Here is a 15,431-nt window from a genome sequence, read left to right as displayed (position 1 = left end):
CAATCTAAGTCTAGTGGTCTTTCCCTAGAGTCAAACATTACTTCTGAAGCGAAGATGGCAACGATTCTGCGGAGGTTAGAAGCCTTCGAAATTAAGGAACGAGCTCCAGCTCAAATCAATCATGTTTCTACCCTAGGATGTCATAATTATCAGTCTCCTAAGCACGTTTCAGAGGAATGTCCTCTCCTAGAAAACAACAATGCATTAGAACAGATGAACGCTACATTCCAGCGTCCTAGAAATAATCCATTTTCTCCAACCTACAATCCAGGTTGGAGAAATCATCCCAACTTTGCATGGAATCAAGGAAATTCTCCCGGAAATCCTCCCGAAAATCAAAACTTCATTCCTACCTTGAACCCACAATTCCCTAGGGGAAATACACTTCCATTCAACGCACCAAACAATTTCCAACAAGCTAACCCAGTTTTTTCAAACCAACATCCTCATCCTCACAAGCTTGCAAATCCTCATTTTTAGGCACATATGCATTTTTAGAAGTAGAACATAAATAGTTATTTATAAAAGAAGTTGTATCATTCTTTATGTTCTCTACTTCTAACATGGCATCAATCTTAGCATGAGATAGGCTAGCAATAGATGAAATCAAATTTCCATTTTCCAAATTTAATAAGTCATTGCTTTCTTTAAGCATAGTATTTTCATTTTCAATGACATCAAATTTGGACACTAGCTTCTCATGATCGGATTTTAAAACATCATGCTTGCTTTTTAAATCATTAAAATCATTTTGCAATTTGTTATAGGCATGCAATAATTTTTCACTAGCACAAGCAAGTTCATCACTAGATAAATCATTATCGGGTTCGAACTCGCAAACCTCACTAGGGCTATCGCCTAGTGGCCGTGTGCATGAAGCTCCATATGAACTTGAAGCGGGATCCTCCAAAGCTTGTCGGATCGCCTCCAAGTCCCCTTGATGTGCTTCTATAAATTTCCAAACTTTGTAAGCACTATCAAAATGAACAAACTTGTTAGACATAGATGAATTAAAAGCATTCAGCAAATATTCTAACAAAATATTGTTCATTGTAAACATACGATGATCATTCTTATTCCACTTGGATTTCTCCAAAATGGGCACAATATAAGCATCATCTATAATTTCCCATAAATCAAAGTGTTTAGATTGAACAAAAAGTTTAAATCTAACACACCATTGGGCATAGGGGAAATTATCTAATCTAGGAGCAATACTAGAATCATAGCCTAAACAAGATGCATCATTCATATTCATAATTTGTAAAAATATATGCAAGCAAGATACAAATAAAGCTCAAAATTAGATTAGCACAATAAGCTAACTTGGATCTTTAACTCAAGGCGATTAGACCTTAAATCAAAGAGCACCAAGCTCTGATACCAATTGTTAGACCCTAGAGGGGGGGTGATTAGGGTCTTATGCTAATCTAATCCGATTAAATGCCAATTAAAATTAATTAACAAGTTATCCTAGCAAGTATGAAATACCACAAGAATTATGAGCTAGGATAAGCAATGTAAACAATGAGATATATCCTATATGATGAAATATATATATATGCAAGGATATATAAACTAACACAAGGGGTAAACAATGTGAACTAGATAGTGGATCATATAAATAATGAGCTAATGACAATGGCGATAAGAAATATAAACACAAGTATAAATAAACGCCAAAGCACACTCAAACACAAGATATGATCACGGAGTTCGGACCTTCCGTCCTGCGTCTCCGCTCCCCACTCCCGGGGAGAAATCCACTAACACAATCCGGTTTGGAAGCTGGAACTTCTTTTACACACTCGGTTTTCTAGCTAACCGAAAACTCTACAACTCACACTATGAAATCACACTCTACACCCACTAAGTGTTGGACCTAGCTGTGTCTCCCTCAAGTGCTCGATTACAACCTCTCTCTAGGCACGTCAACCAACACCACTCCTCTTGGGACGATCCCCGACTCTCACCACACACTCCTCACTCGGTGTACAAGTGTATTACAAAGTGATTCTCACAATAAGCACAAATATAACAAATGATTGTTCTCAAAACAAGGTGAGAACTCAATTAAGCACAACTTTTAGTCACAAACCCACAACTCCAAATTATACTATGAATGTAAATACAATAAGCTCAAAAGGTTGTGTGTGAACAAAGAGATATAAATCAAAACTAAACTCAATGTAGTTCTAGCTTAATAACAATGATAATCAAATATATAAAAAAGCTAGAAATAGAGTTTAGAAAACTTCTCAATATATCAAGAGTTGGAGGGAGAATAGTTGAATGCCCAAACACCAATAGATGATCTCCTCAAGCTCTTGTAGAATTGAATCACAAAAACAAACTCTCAATTTGCTTAAAAGCTTTTTAAACACACTTAAACCAAACTAAAACCCTTGTTAAAAACTTTATTAAACTTGATTAAAAACTCTCTTAGTTAGGTGGAGAGCTGAAGGCAATGGGGTATTTATACCCTCTCAAAACTGATACTCAAAAAACTGTATATCTGGTTTTAAAACGCTGTTTAAAAATATCAAATAAATTCCAAAAAATGTAAAACTTTGGGGAATGATTGTAGACATGATAATAAACATGCTACAACGACTGGTTTCGAAAAAGGACTTCCCAAATGAAAAATATCATCATTTTACAAAATAGTCCAAAACATGAAAACCTGAAAATTGATATTTTGATATTTTGACTTAAACAACATTTTGAAACCTTATGAAATGATTGTATAGACTTGATAAAAGATATAACATGTTGTTATGAAGTCTATAATCTAGAAATACAATATTTTCATAAATTTGCATATTCTATGCAATATATTCAAAACACTAAATATGATTTCATTAAATATAAGCTTGTTAAAGGTGAAATCATATATAGGCATATAAACATGAAACAAAATAGTATTTTCCAATTCTATTCATTTGTTTCATAGTAAAACTTGAAAACTATCAAACCAAAACATATATGTATATATATAACTATATATATACAAAAACCAAAACGTGTATGTGTGTATATGATTGAGCTTAAAGTACTAACACACATAATATAAATTCCTAAACTAAATTACCCAAGCTTGATTGGTCTTCAATAAGCTCTACTTGGTAATCTCGCGGATGAAGCTTGAACTTGGATCTTGAACTTTGAATAGCAATACTTCACTCCACTATTCCGCCAACCTCCTCTTGATATGGTCGTTGAAGCGCAATCCATCCAACCTCCAACTACGTTGTTTGTCTACAATAAATACGAAAACACAAATACTAGACAAACAACATTAGTGGTAAATTGTTTGTTAAACATCATCAAAACAAGAAGGCCAACACTAGCCACTGTCGTGAGCGAGAGAGAAAAGAAAATTCCTAAGTCAATCTGTTGCAAACACTAAAGACAATGGATCCAGTTCATCCCAACCAGCCTATGTGAATGCAGTTCACACTTTGAGGTCAGGAAAACTGATAGACAACTAAGTTAGAATGCCACCGGATCAAACCCCTTCTCTCATCCAACACATTTCTTCCGATGACCAAAACGTTAAACATGAGATTGAGCCTGATCTAGATAGGTATAGGCCCATTGCCCCCTTTCCAGATAGACTCAAACCTAGGAATAACTCCCCGCAGGTTGAGAAAATCCTCGAAACTTTTAAACAGGTCAAGATCAACATATCTCTCCTAGATGCAATCGAACAAATCCCCTCTTATGCAAAGTTCTTGAAAGACTTATGCACTAAGAAAAATGCAATCGAACAAATCCCCTCTTATGCAAAGTTCTTGAAAGACTTATGCACTAAGAAAAGAACCACCAATGTCCCAAAGTTCTTGAAAGACTTATGCACTAAGAAAAGAACCACCAATGTCCCCAAGAAAGTCTTCTTAGCTGGTAACCTCAGTGAAATTTTTTTGAAACCCAAGTCGTTAAAATATAAGGACCTTGGTTGTCCTACAATTCCACGCGTCATAGGTAACACTCACATTGATAAGGCACTTCTAGACTTGGGAGCCAATGTCAACCTCCTTTCTTATTCAGTCTATCAACAGCTAGGTGTAGGAGAACTTAAACAGACAAGATGCACTTTACAATTAACTGATTGATCTGTAAAAATTCACAAAGGATAGGTAGAGGATATTTTGATCAAGGTTGGAGAGTTTATTTTTCCTGTTGATTTTATTGTCTTGGAAACGCAACCTGTTTTCAATCTCAAAAGTCAAATGCTAGTCATTCTAGGAAGACCGTTTTTAGCCACCTCAAATGATTTGATTAATTGTAGGACGGGTCAGATGAAACTATCTTTTGGGAATATGACTATTGACCTTAATATCTTCAACCTAGGAAGGCAGCCTAGTGATCCATCTGATCAACCCATGGAAGTGAATTTCATTTAGGGAATATCCAGTGAGCAACAAGAGGGAGAGTGTGAGTCAGATTCAAGTGCATCTGACTTATTGTTTGTGGAGTCTTCTGATGACGAACTAGAGTTAGATCCGCTAGTCAATCATGTTTCTACTGTTCGCTGGCAATGAGAACCTTCGGAGATAGAACCACGAATCCAGTTTCGCCCATCTGTAAAGGAACCCCCTAAGTTAGAGTTCAAATCTCTATCTGAAAATCTAGAGTATACCTACTTAGGGGAGAACGAGTCTTTAGCAGTCATTATTTCTTCTGACTTAACTACCAGTCAAAAGAAAGCTCTCTTAGATGTTTTAATAGAGAATAGGGAAGCCGTTGGATGGACCATGGCTGATATCAAAGGGATTAGTCCAACCATTGTTCAACACCGAATCCATTTGATAGATGACACCAAACCTACTAGAGATCCTCAACGTAGGTTAAACCCAGTGATGAAAGCCATTTGATAGATGACACCAAACCTACTAGAGATCCTCAACGTAGGTTAAACCCAGTGATGAAAGAAGCTGTTAGAAAAGACACTCTGAAATATCTCGATCATGGGATCATTTATCCCATTTTTTATAGTTCATAGGTGAGTCCGGTCCAAGTTGTTCCAAAGAAATCTGGGATCACCGTGATCCAAAATGAGGCTAATGAGCTGATTCCCACTCGGATCCAAACTGGATGGTGAGTTTGCATCGACTACTAAAAACTCAACTTAGCCACTCAGAAAGATCACTTCCCTCTTCCTTTCATTGACCAAATGTTAGAGCGCTTAACAGGACACGAGTTCTATTGTTTTCTAGATAGATATTCAGGTTACAATCAAATCTCTATCGCTCTAGAAGATCAGGAAAAAACTATCTTCACTTGCCTATATGGAACATTCGCATACCGGTGCATCCTTTTTGGCTGTGTAACACACCTTCCACTTTCCAACGTTGCATGATCAGTATTTTTTCCGACATGGTAGAGAGATTTTTTGAAATTTTCATGGACGACTTTTTTTATTTTTGGTGACACATTTTTCTAATGTTTGCATCATCTTAAACTGGTCCTAGAATGGTGTAGGGAGAAAAATGTGACTCTCAATTAGGATAAATATCACTTCATGGTCAAACAGGGCATTGTCTTAGGACATGTAGTTTCCAACAAAGGAATCGAAGTAGACAAAGCTAAGGTAGATCTCATTTCTAACTTTCCTCCTCCCAAAACTGTCAAATATGTCAGATTATTTCTTGGTCATGCTGGTTTTTACCGATGTTTCATTAAGGATTTCAGAAAAATTGCTAGACGCTTGATCAATCTCTTAGCTAAGGATATATTATTTGTCTTCTCTCCTGAGTGCCTCAAAGCTTTCGAATTTCTAAAAAAGGAGCTGACCATAGCTCCTATCATTCATGCACCGGACTGGACCTTACCCTTCGAACTGATGTGTGATGCATCTGATTCCGGACTGGACCTTACCCTTCGAACTGATGTGTGATGCATCTGATTCTGCGATTGGTGTTGTTTTAGGATAACGGTTTCGAACTGATGTGTGATGCATCTGATTCTGCGATTGGTGTTGTTTTAGGATAACGGTTTGATGAAAAACCAAATGTGATCTACTACGCCAGTAGGACTTTGAACGATGCCCAACAAAATTACTTTGTCACAGAAAAAAGATTTTAGCTGTAGTCTTTTCCTTAGAAAAATTTAGATCTTATCTCATCGGTTCTTTAACCAAAGTTTTTACAGATCATGTCGCACTAAAGTATCTTTTGACCAAAAAGGATGCTAAAGCACGGCTCATTAGATGGATTCTCCTACTTTAAGAGTTTGACATTTAAATTCTTGATAGAAGAGGAACAGAGAACCCCGTAGCAGATCACCTCTCTCTACTCCCGAATGCACCAACATCAACCGTCCTGATCAACGAACATTTTTCAGATGATCAACTCTTACAAATCCAATCTGTTCCATGGTTTGCCGACATCGTGAATTACATAGTCATGAAAAAGATCCCTTCTCATTGGTCTAAACAAGATAGATCCTATTTTCTCTCCTAAGTAAAATACTTTTACTGGGATGATCCATATCTGTTCAAATACTGTCCTAATCAGATCTTTAGGAGGTGTGTTCCTACTGAAGAAACTAGGAGTGTTCTATCCTTTTGTCATGAGCAAGCATGTGGGGGCCACTTTGGGCTAAGAAAAATAGCTGAAAAAATTCCTTCAATGTGGGCTATATTGGCTCAATCTTTTCAAGGATTCATACGAGTTTTGCAAAACCTGTAACCGCTGTCAGCTTTTAGGAAAATTCACTAGAAGAAATATGATATCCTTACAACCCATCTTATATGTTGAACTCTTTGATTTGTGGGGTATCGATTTCATGGGTCCATTTCCAAATTCCTTTGGAAATGTTTACATTCTAGTAGCTGTCGAATACATGTCAAAATGGGTTGAGGCGATAGCTTGCAAAACTAATGACCACAAGGTCGTTATCAAGTTTTTGAAAGAGAATATTTTTGCACGGTTCGGAGTACCCCGAGCGATTATCAGTGACAATGATACACACTTCTGTAACCGTCCTTTTGAGGCTTTAATAAGAAAATATTTAATCACACACAAATTGTCAACTCCTTATCACCCTCAAACCAGTGGTCAAGTATAGGTCACAAATAGACAGATCAAACAAATCTTAGAAAAAAAAATTAATCATAACAGAAAAGGTTGGTCTGTAAAATTATGTGATGCTCTGTGGACATATCGGACAGCATTCAATGAAAATTTGGGCATGTCACCATACAGGCTCGTGTTTGGAAAAACTTGTCATCTACTAATGGTGTTGGAACACCGAGCAATGTGGGCTATCAAACAGTTGAATTTTGACTCAGACTTGGCAGGTAAAAATAGATTGCTCCAAATAAATGAGTTGGAAAAAATTTGAAATGATGCATATATAAACTCAAAATTTTATAAAGAGAAAACCAAAATTTTTCATGACAAATCAATTTTAAGAAAAAATTTCTCTCCAAGATAAAATGTTTTACTCTATAATTCAAAATTACATCTTTTTCCTGGGAAATTGAGATCAAGATGGACAAGTCCATTTATTGTCAAATAAGTTTTCTCACATGGGGCTGTCGTGATAAAAAATCCTAAAAATGGTAACATTTTTAAAATAAATGGTCAATGTCTAAAACCATTTTTAGAATTTTCTACGCTCGGAGAGGAGGAGATGTTGGTTCTTTATAAACCACATTATCTGTAAAAATAATAATAATAATAATAATAATAAGAGAATAATTATAATTTTCTCTTATTTGATTTCTTCATCCTCATACTAACAGTAATTACAGATCTTTATCATCATTGTTCTTGGTTGACCGAACAAATATAACTTCTTTAATTTTTATCTGCTTTACTTTGTGCATCATAGAATTTACATTGAGGACAATGTAAAATTTAGGTGTGGGGGTGAGAATTAGTTATTTTTTCCCTTTATTTTACCTTTTTAGTTGCTTTTTTTTATCATTTTTCTCCTTTTTCCTTAAAAAGTTATAAAAATATTGTCACCTGCCAAATTGATAGAGTTAAGTAATAATTAATTTATTTGATAAATTTTAAATTTTCTAATCTCTAGTTTGTTATATACTCAAGTTTACCTTTTATGATAACTCTAAATAAATTTCTTAAGAAATAATTTTCAAAGTAGTATACTTTACTTAAGCCTTAACTTAGACTTTTAATTAAAAACAATAAAAAATTTTCATGCTTAACTTGGCGTTAAAAATATTTTTTAGGTTATCTTGATTTACACATTTTTTTTAGACTATATATATAATTACACACATATATATTAAAAAAACTAACCTTACAAAAGAAAAGTGCGAAAAATGGGCACCGAAAAAATATAAAATAAAATAAAATAAAATAAAATAAGCTCTTTAATTCAAAGCGATTCTATCTTATAAAGCCTAAGTTGACTGAGTAATTAAGCCCAATGAATATCTCTATACTTAATGACCTAAGCCCAATTGGATTGGGATTTATTAGCCCAAAACACGTTAAATGGTCACTTAAAAAGCCCGTTAAAGTAGAAAAAAATCACCAAGAATTAAAGAGTGTATACACACACACACACACACACACACACACACACAACACTAACCATTTTTTTTTATATATATTGTTATTTTGTATATATGGTCTTTAAAAACAATTTTTGATCAAGAGGCTTAAAAGTTATTTAAAACAAAGAGTTAGCATGTTATTTTCAAAACTTTTAAATTAAATCTCTAAGATTTGACTTGGTTTTGTATTGCTATAATAAAAAAGATTTTCTAAGAGATTTACTTTAGAGTTGTATATAAAAATATTTTCTTGAGTAGTAATTAGCTTCAATTAGATTGTCTAAATTTATCAAGTAATTTTAGTTATTTACTGATTTCTTTAACTTAGCAAGTTGACTGAATTTTGTGGGTATATTCACTACAAACCCTCACGAGACTATAACTCGTCTACTAGGATAATCTAGGGGTTTAAAGGCTTATTGTAAGCGCTAAATACAACCGTGATTCCTGCGAAAGTGAGTTAGGATTTTCTTTTTATTTCCTTGATAGAGTACTAGCAAATATTTAGGTATTGGGGTATTTGATAATCATATTTTATTATAATTTTATACCCTCATTATCTATTTTACATAAATAAATATACCACTAATAATTATTTTTATCTTTAAATGCATGTTAATGAAGAATAAATCCTAAAAATCTCATTTCTCAACAAAGGCCCCTTGATTTAATGAAGAAATGCCAAAGCCAAAAGAAGAAATGTCAAATTGTCCAAAAGCCTAAAGCTAAAAAGAAAAAAAATACCAAAGCTAAAGCCAAGAAGAAAAAAATGCCAAAATCCAAAAACCCAAGCCCAAATACAAGAGGAGCTGCGAACATCACATTGGAGAGGACCTCACATCGATGCCAGTATCGATAGGGGCATCGATGCCAGCATCGATGCCCGTATCGATGCCAGCATCGATATGCCTATCGATGCTGACATCGATATCATCAACCAGACGGTTACAATTCAAAGGCTAAAATTTATTATTTTTGGATAAGATTTCAATCTAAGGACTCTCATTCACTGATGTTTACTATAAATAGGGGTAGAGAGTGAAGGGTTAGTGGTATAAAAAATTTTGTAACTTTATTTGGAGAGGAGGGTTACTCTTAATTAAGAAGACCTTCTAAATTTATAACTTTTGTTACAATTAATAAAAGAATTTTTCTCCACTTTAAAGTTTTTTGTCTTCTCTTTGTTGGATGATGAAGATAGAGATGAAGAGCAATTTGAAGGTTTGCTTTTCTTTTATTTCTCTATTTTATTTCTTTTTATTAATTTCTTTATTAAATCTTATTAGTTAGATTTACATTCATGCTTGTAGTATAGATTTATTTTCTTGTCTTTTTATTTCTTTTTACGCTTTAATTTGTAGAGTAGATTTATTTTCTTGTATTTAATTTTTATAATTTATTTTGTAGTTTAGATTTTAATTTTTTGTAGTTAGATTTATTTCTTGTTCATAGTTTAAATTTTTTTTTGTAATTAGTTCTTTTTCTTCTTACTTTTATTTCTTAAGGTGTGAAATTAATTCTTGTAGTAATCTTAGAATTGTATGAAACTAGTCTAATTTCCTTTATATTGTATGAATTATTCTTTTACACTTAAAATGATCATGATTAGGATAATCAACTAGAGAACTAATTGATAGAAGAAGAATTTGATAATCTATGCTTATCTTAAATGGTTTGATAAGTTATACTTATGAATTCTAGGATTACTATCTTGTTGTTGTTCTTATCATGATTTTTATTTTAACTTAGATGATAATTTAATAGGTTATACTTTCCTTAAATGGTTTGATAGTCTATACTTAATAAATCTAAATTAAAATATGATAAAAAAGAGAATAGTTTGTATTTAATAATTGAGATTAGCTAGTGGATTCAATTCTAGATTTCTCATATTTAATTGAACCCTCCATCTTTTATTTTCTTGATTTTTCTCTTTCTTGCTTTTTATTCTATTCTTTGATTCTTACTTGTCATCTCTAAAATTCAATTTATTGTTACTTGCATATATTCACAATAATCACTCTCACTCATCATAACTCTCTACTCTCACATTTATTCTTTAATCCTATTTTGTCATGCACACAACATAAGAACTAATTCTAATAATCTCTTAAAATCACATTCCTCGTGGTATCGATATCTTTATACTATAACTTGATTGATTGTGTACTTGTAATTTTTGGGTATATGTTTATGCTGCATCAATCATAGCAGTAAAGGCTTGATAAGCAGTAAGTACGTCAGAGCGATTCTTAAGTAGGTAAACTCATGTAAAATGAGAGAAATCATTGATAAAACTAATATAATATAAGTAGCCAGATAAAGAAGGCAAAGGAGCTGGCCCCCAAGTATCAGAATGTACTAAATAAAATAAGGAAGTGGATACGGATGTACTCATTTTAAATGGTAAAGCAGTGAATTTAGCCAATTTGTAACCGGTACATGACTCAATACTAGAACTAGATGATACAGGATCAAGTACTCCAGACTGAATAAGACTCTCTAGCCTTTTATTAGACACATGACCAAGTCGTCTATGCCATAAATTGGCAGGAAGCTAGGTAGAGGGTTTTGACGAACGAACAGAAGCAACAAGAGAAAGTGGACGTATGGACTCTTGAAGGTGAAGATATTTCAAAAAATACATCTTGTGCCTCCTACGACCCTCCCCAACCGTCTTGCCCGTCTGTGGATCCTGTACAATATAAGTATCAGAAGAAAATAAGACAAATAGTCCCGCCATGCATAAAGAACTAATAGAAATTAAATTCAAGCACAACTGAGGAGCCACATAAACAGGACCAAGTGTTAGATGACCAGATGGATCATTTTGTGGGGGTATTCGAGCCACACTGAGTAATGGACAATGATTGTCTAGCAGTTGTGTAGATAAGGGGAAAAGAGGATGAAATGAAGACAGAGGATAAAAGTGAGGTATTACAAGTCATATGAAAGGAACATCCAGAGTAAAAAATCCGGAGATCATTCATATCAGAGACCAAAGGATTAGCTGAAGAACCAGCAAAATACATTCTAGAGAGTTGTGCAGCGGATGTAGAGGTGATATGCTGAAAAATATTTAGTTGACAACAAAGACTTTCAATAGCTTGAATAGTAGAGTCTGAAGTAGTAGATGGTATAACATTGGCTAGTAATCCTGGTGTATAAGATGGTTGAGACTGAGGGGGTCGCCGACCACGACCAGTACCTGAGAAACGTAACCTAGGATGAAGCTTGAAGTATGTCTCAATGCGGTGTCCTTGCTTCTTGTAATATTTGTAAGAGAGCTTAGATCGAGCCTGTAGAGAGGGAGCTTGTGGAGAAGTATGATTCATAACTGGAGCAGTAATAGGTACATACAGAATAGTCTCGAGTGAAAAGGTAGAAGTGTCTGTTGATATATTGAGTCGTCCTGTCTGCTGCCAGGTCTCATAAGCAGTGAGAGCTCCCATAATTAAGGCCAAAGTCGAAAATTGAGGCTGATGAAGTAGTTGATCAGCAATAGTTGAATATTCAGGAAAGGAATGAAACAGTTGATGTACCTCATGCCATTCGTATCAGGCTAGCCAGTCTTCATATGTGGAATTACGTCCAGGAAGCATGGAGCGTAACTCTGTCCAAAAAACTTACATTTGTCCAAAATAGGACTGTAGAGATGAACTACCTTTACGTTGTAGAGCAATGCGTTGCAGAAGATATGCCTCCCGTGCACCCGAGCACTCAGTGAAACGCTTAGTGAGATGAGTCTACATGGCTCGAGCAGAAGGAAGCCATCCAATCTTAACAGTGAGACTAGAGCCAACACAGCGAGTGAGATAATCCATGATAAGAAATTCCTACAATTGCCAGTCTGAACTCTCCTTAACATAGAGAGCACGAGCAGTCTGAAGATCGACATCATCACTGCCAGAGGCAATAGTACTGGATGAAGCAACAGTGCTGATGGACGGTGGAACTAGTCCCGTATTGGTGAGATGATTAAGCAAACCTGCACCACACAAGGCATTGGTGATTATGGTGGACTACCCTGCCCAGTCACTTTGATCATTGAGGGGTAAAGGTGGTTTGAGAATCTTCTCTAAAGGAGCCATAACAGCAATGTTGAGACGTTAAGACGTCGAGATGGATTGAAACGGCGATACCGTTACTAACTGCGAAAAGATAATGCCGTTCGTTTGAGGCCGAGAGACGGTTTGAAATGGCGATGCCGTCAATTTGAGACCGAGAGACGGTCTTGAAACAGCAATGCCGTTAAAATAGAGCTCGAATGTTAGAATGAAACCCGAAGATTTAAAATAGAACCTGAATGTTAGAATGAAACCCGAAGGTTAAACGAGAACGTGAAACGCGTTAAGAGGCCGCAAAGCGGCAAGGCTAAAAAATCTGGCAGATGAACGTAAAAAAAAACGTTAAACGGCTTCAAAGCAACAATGTCAATATTTGGTAAAAGAATGCATAAGCGTTAAAAAATTTTATTGGAAGGGAAATTGCCCTAGCTCTGGTACCATGTTAAAGTGAGAGAGAGAGAGAATCTTGGGTAAATTTTCCTTGAGTTGAATATTGAGTGTGCACATGTATTTATACAAATAGAGGAGTGTGAGGTGTGTTCTCACAAGCAATGTGGGACTAAAACCCACTACAATACACTATTATCAACACTATTTCATTTACAAATGGTGCTTAGTAAAAGATTGTTACGCCTCTGGTGAAGGTGATATTCGTCGGTGCATTCACTTAGGAGTCTGTTTGCTTGGGAGGAAGAGAAATTTGAGAATTTGATGAACCTGCTTGCAGATGTGCAGATCATGGCAGATAGGAAGGATTCTATTCAGTGGACATTGGATTAAAAGAGTGTATGTTGTCAAAATGGCAATCAGTGTTCTAGAGTCCCACACAACTAGTATCTCCTCGGTTTGGCTTAGATTAATTTGGAAAAACTATACTCCACCTAATATTCAGTCTTTCAGTTGGCTTGCTTTCTTGACAGTATTCCAGGCGAAGTTTTTCTTGAAAGCAGAGGTATCACCTCGCCGCTGGTTCATATGTTTTGTCCAAGGTTCTCTGGAGTTTTCAAAGCTTGTTTACATAATTTAACTTGCTGCATGTGGGTTTGGGAAGTTTGGGGTCGAATTTTTCAATGGTTGAGCTTCTCTGTATATATGTTTCCCTTCCTCAATTGTTGATCTCACTATCCAACGGAATGGTGGTAAGCCTAAATTGGTGGATGGGAAATCATGAAAGCTTTTATACTTTGTTTTTATGTAGCTCTTATGGGTTGCTCGGAATGATCTAGTTTTCAACAACCACCCTCGATCCAGTGATTTGGTGACAGATAAGATTAAGTTATATACTCATTCTTTGGTGAAATTGCAGTTTCCTTTCACCCCTATTGACTTCAGGAATTGGTTCTTATAGCATAGGATTCTCTTGTCATGTATGTAAATTTATTTGAGGGTAATTTATTTTTTTTCAATGTTTGGCTTATAGTTGTTGGTTTTGTTTCCCTCCTCGGGAATTTGTTTCTTTCTAAGAAAAGTATTTAGTGAGCCAAAAAAAATTTATACATTGAATACGATTCTTTAGTAAACACTACGAATTATATAATATCTTCTAATATTATACAACAACGGATCATATAATATATTGTAAAATCCGATCAAGACGATCGAAATTCCCTCTGTTGTTCGGTTTAATTCATTCAGATCGATAAACCTCACCTAATGAGAAGAAAAACATCAGAGTTTGCGTTTCCCTAGTTCAATCCCGTGCTCCTCCAGCTCATGTTAATACCTAAAATCTCAATACTCATTGCAACTTTAAACCACTCAAAGTAGTGCAGGTACATTAAAAATACTCAATACAACATTGCGTAAATACGTACATGTACATGTACACCCCAAGTTTAACATATGTACAGTTGGCGTGTACAATATATATCTAGCATCTGATCCCATTAAAGTGTGGGTACTGTTGGTGCGGCTACAAGTTAGCAGTTACAGCGCCCAAACCAATAATTTGTGCTTGCTATCCTTTTGTTGTTGGACTCTGTAGCCAGCCAGCCAGCCAGCCAGCCCAAATATGCTCACTCTTTCACGCATAAATCTCCAAAGCCCCTCGCATTTACTCCCTCTCTCATCTCATCTCTGCCCGATTTCCTGTTCAAGGCTCTTTTTGGCCTTTTGCCCTCTCCCAATTCTCTACCTTCTATATAAGCCCTTTAATTTAATTTAATTTTTGAACTCAACTCCCCAGCCTTCTTCAGTTTCAGTGCTATAGCTATATATATATATATAGCTCCTCTCCCCTGCTGTCTACATTAACACAGCACAAGAGCTAAACTCCTCACTTCTTGTCCCATAGTGAGGTGGAGTTGATGAATGCCATGAGTAGTGAACAAGTGATGTGGGAGCTGCTCAATGAAGAGCTAATGATTAGTGGTGAACAAGGAGGCCAACTGCCTCCCGGCTTTAGGTTTCATCCAACTGATGAGGAGCTCATCAGTTACTATTTAGCCACCAAAGTCTTCACGGGGGGGTTTTGTGGTGTTGACATTGTTGAAGTTGATCTCAACAGATGTGAGCCTTGGGAACTCCCAGGTACCAAAAGCGTTATGTACATGATTATATTTGCACTTATTGTTTATGTTTTGATTATTATTTTTTATTTTCAGATGTAGCTAAAATGGGGGAGAGGGAGTGGTACTTCTTCAGCTTGAGGGATAGGAAGTACCCAACTGGCCTGAGGACTAATCGGGCGACCGGTGCCGGTTACTGGAAGGCGACAGGCAAGGATCGGGAGGTTCACTCTGCGGCCACCGGTGCTCTTGTGGGGATGAAGAAGACGCTTGTGTTTTACAAAGGACGAGCGCCTCGCGGTGAGAAGACTAAGTGGGTGCTGC

At 35.7% G+C, this 15,431-nt stretch overlaps 1 protein-coding gene across 1 annotated transcript in view; it reads left to right on the top strand.

Moving 5' to 3' along the window:
• Window positions 14,601-15,431, top strand: part of LOC109842800 (protein CUP-SHAPED COTYLEDON 3-like) — a 2,294-nt gene continuing 1,463 nt past the window's right edge. Inside the window, 2 exon segments of the mRNA XM_020411687.1 lie at window positions 14,601-15,129; window positions 15,204-15,431. The exon segment at window positions 15,204-15,431 is cut by the window's right edge and continues 13 nt beyond it. Of these exon segments, the coding sequence (XP_020267276.1) occupies window positions 14,907-15,129; window positions 15,204-15,431 (451 nt within the window). The 5' untranslated portion in view covers window positions 14,601-14,906.

Source organism: Asparagus officinalis, chromosome 5, assembly GCF_001876935.1.
Source record: "Asparagus officinalis chromosome 5, Aspof.V1, whole genome shotgun sequence".
Taxonomy (NCBI): Eukaryota; Viridiplantae; Streptophyta; class Magnoliopsida; order Asparagales; family Asparagaceae; genus Asparagus; species Asparagus officinalis.
Note: the sequence above shows the minus strand (reverse complement) of the source record. Positions and strands in the feature narration are given on the sequence as shown.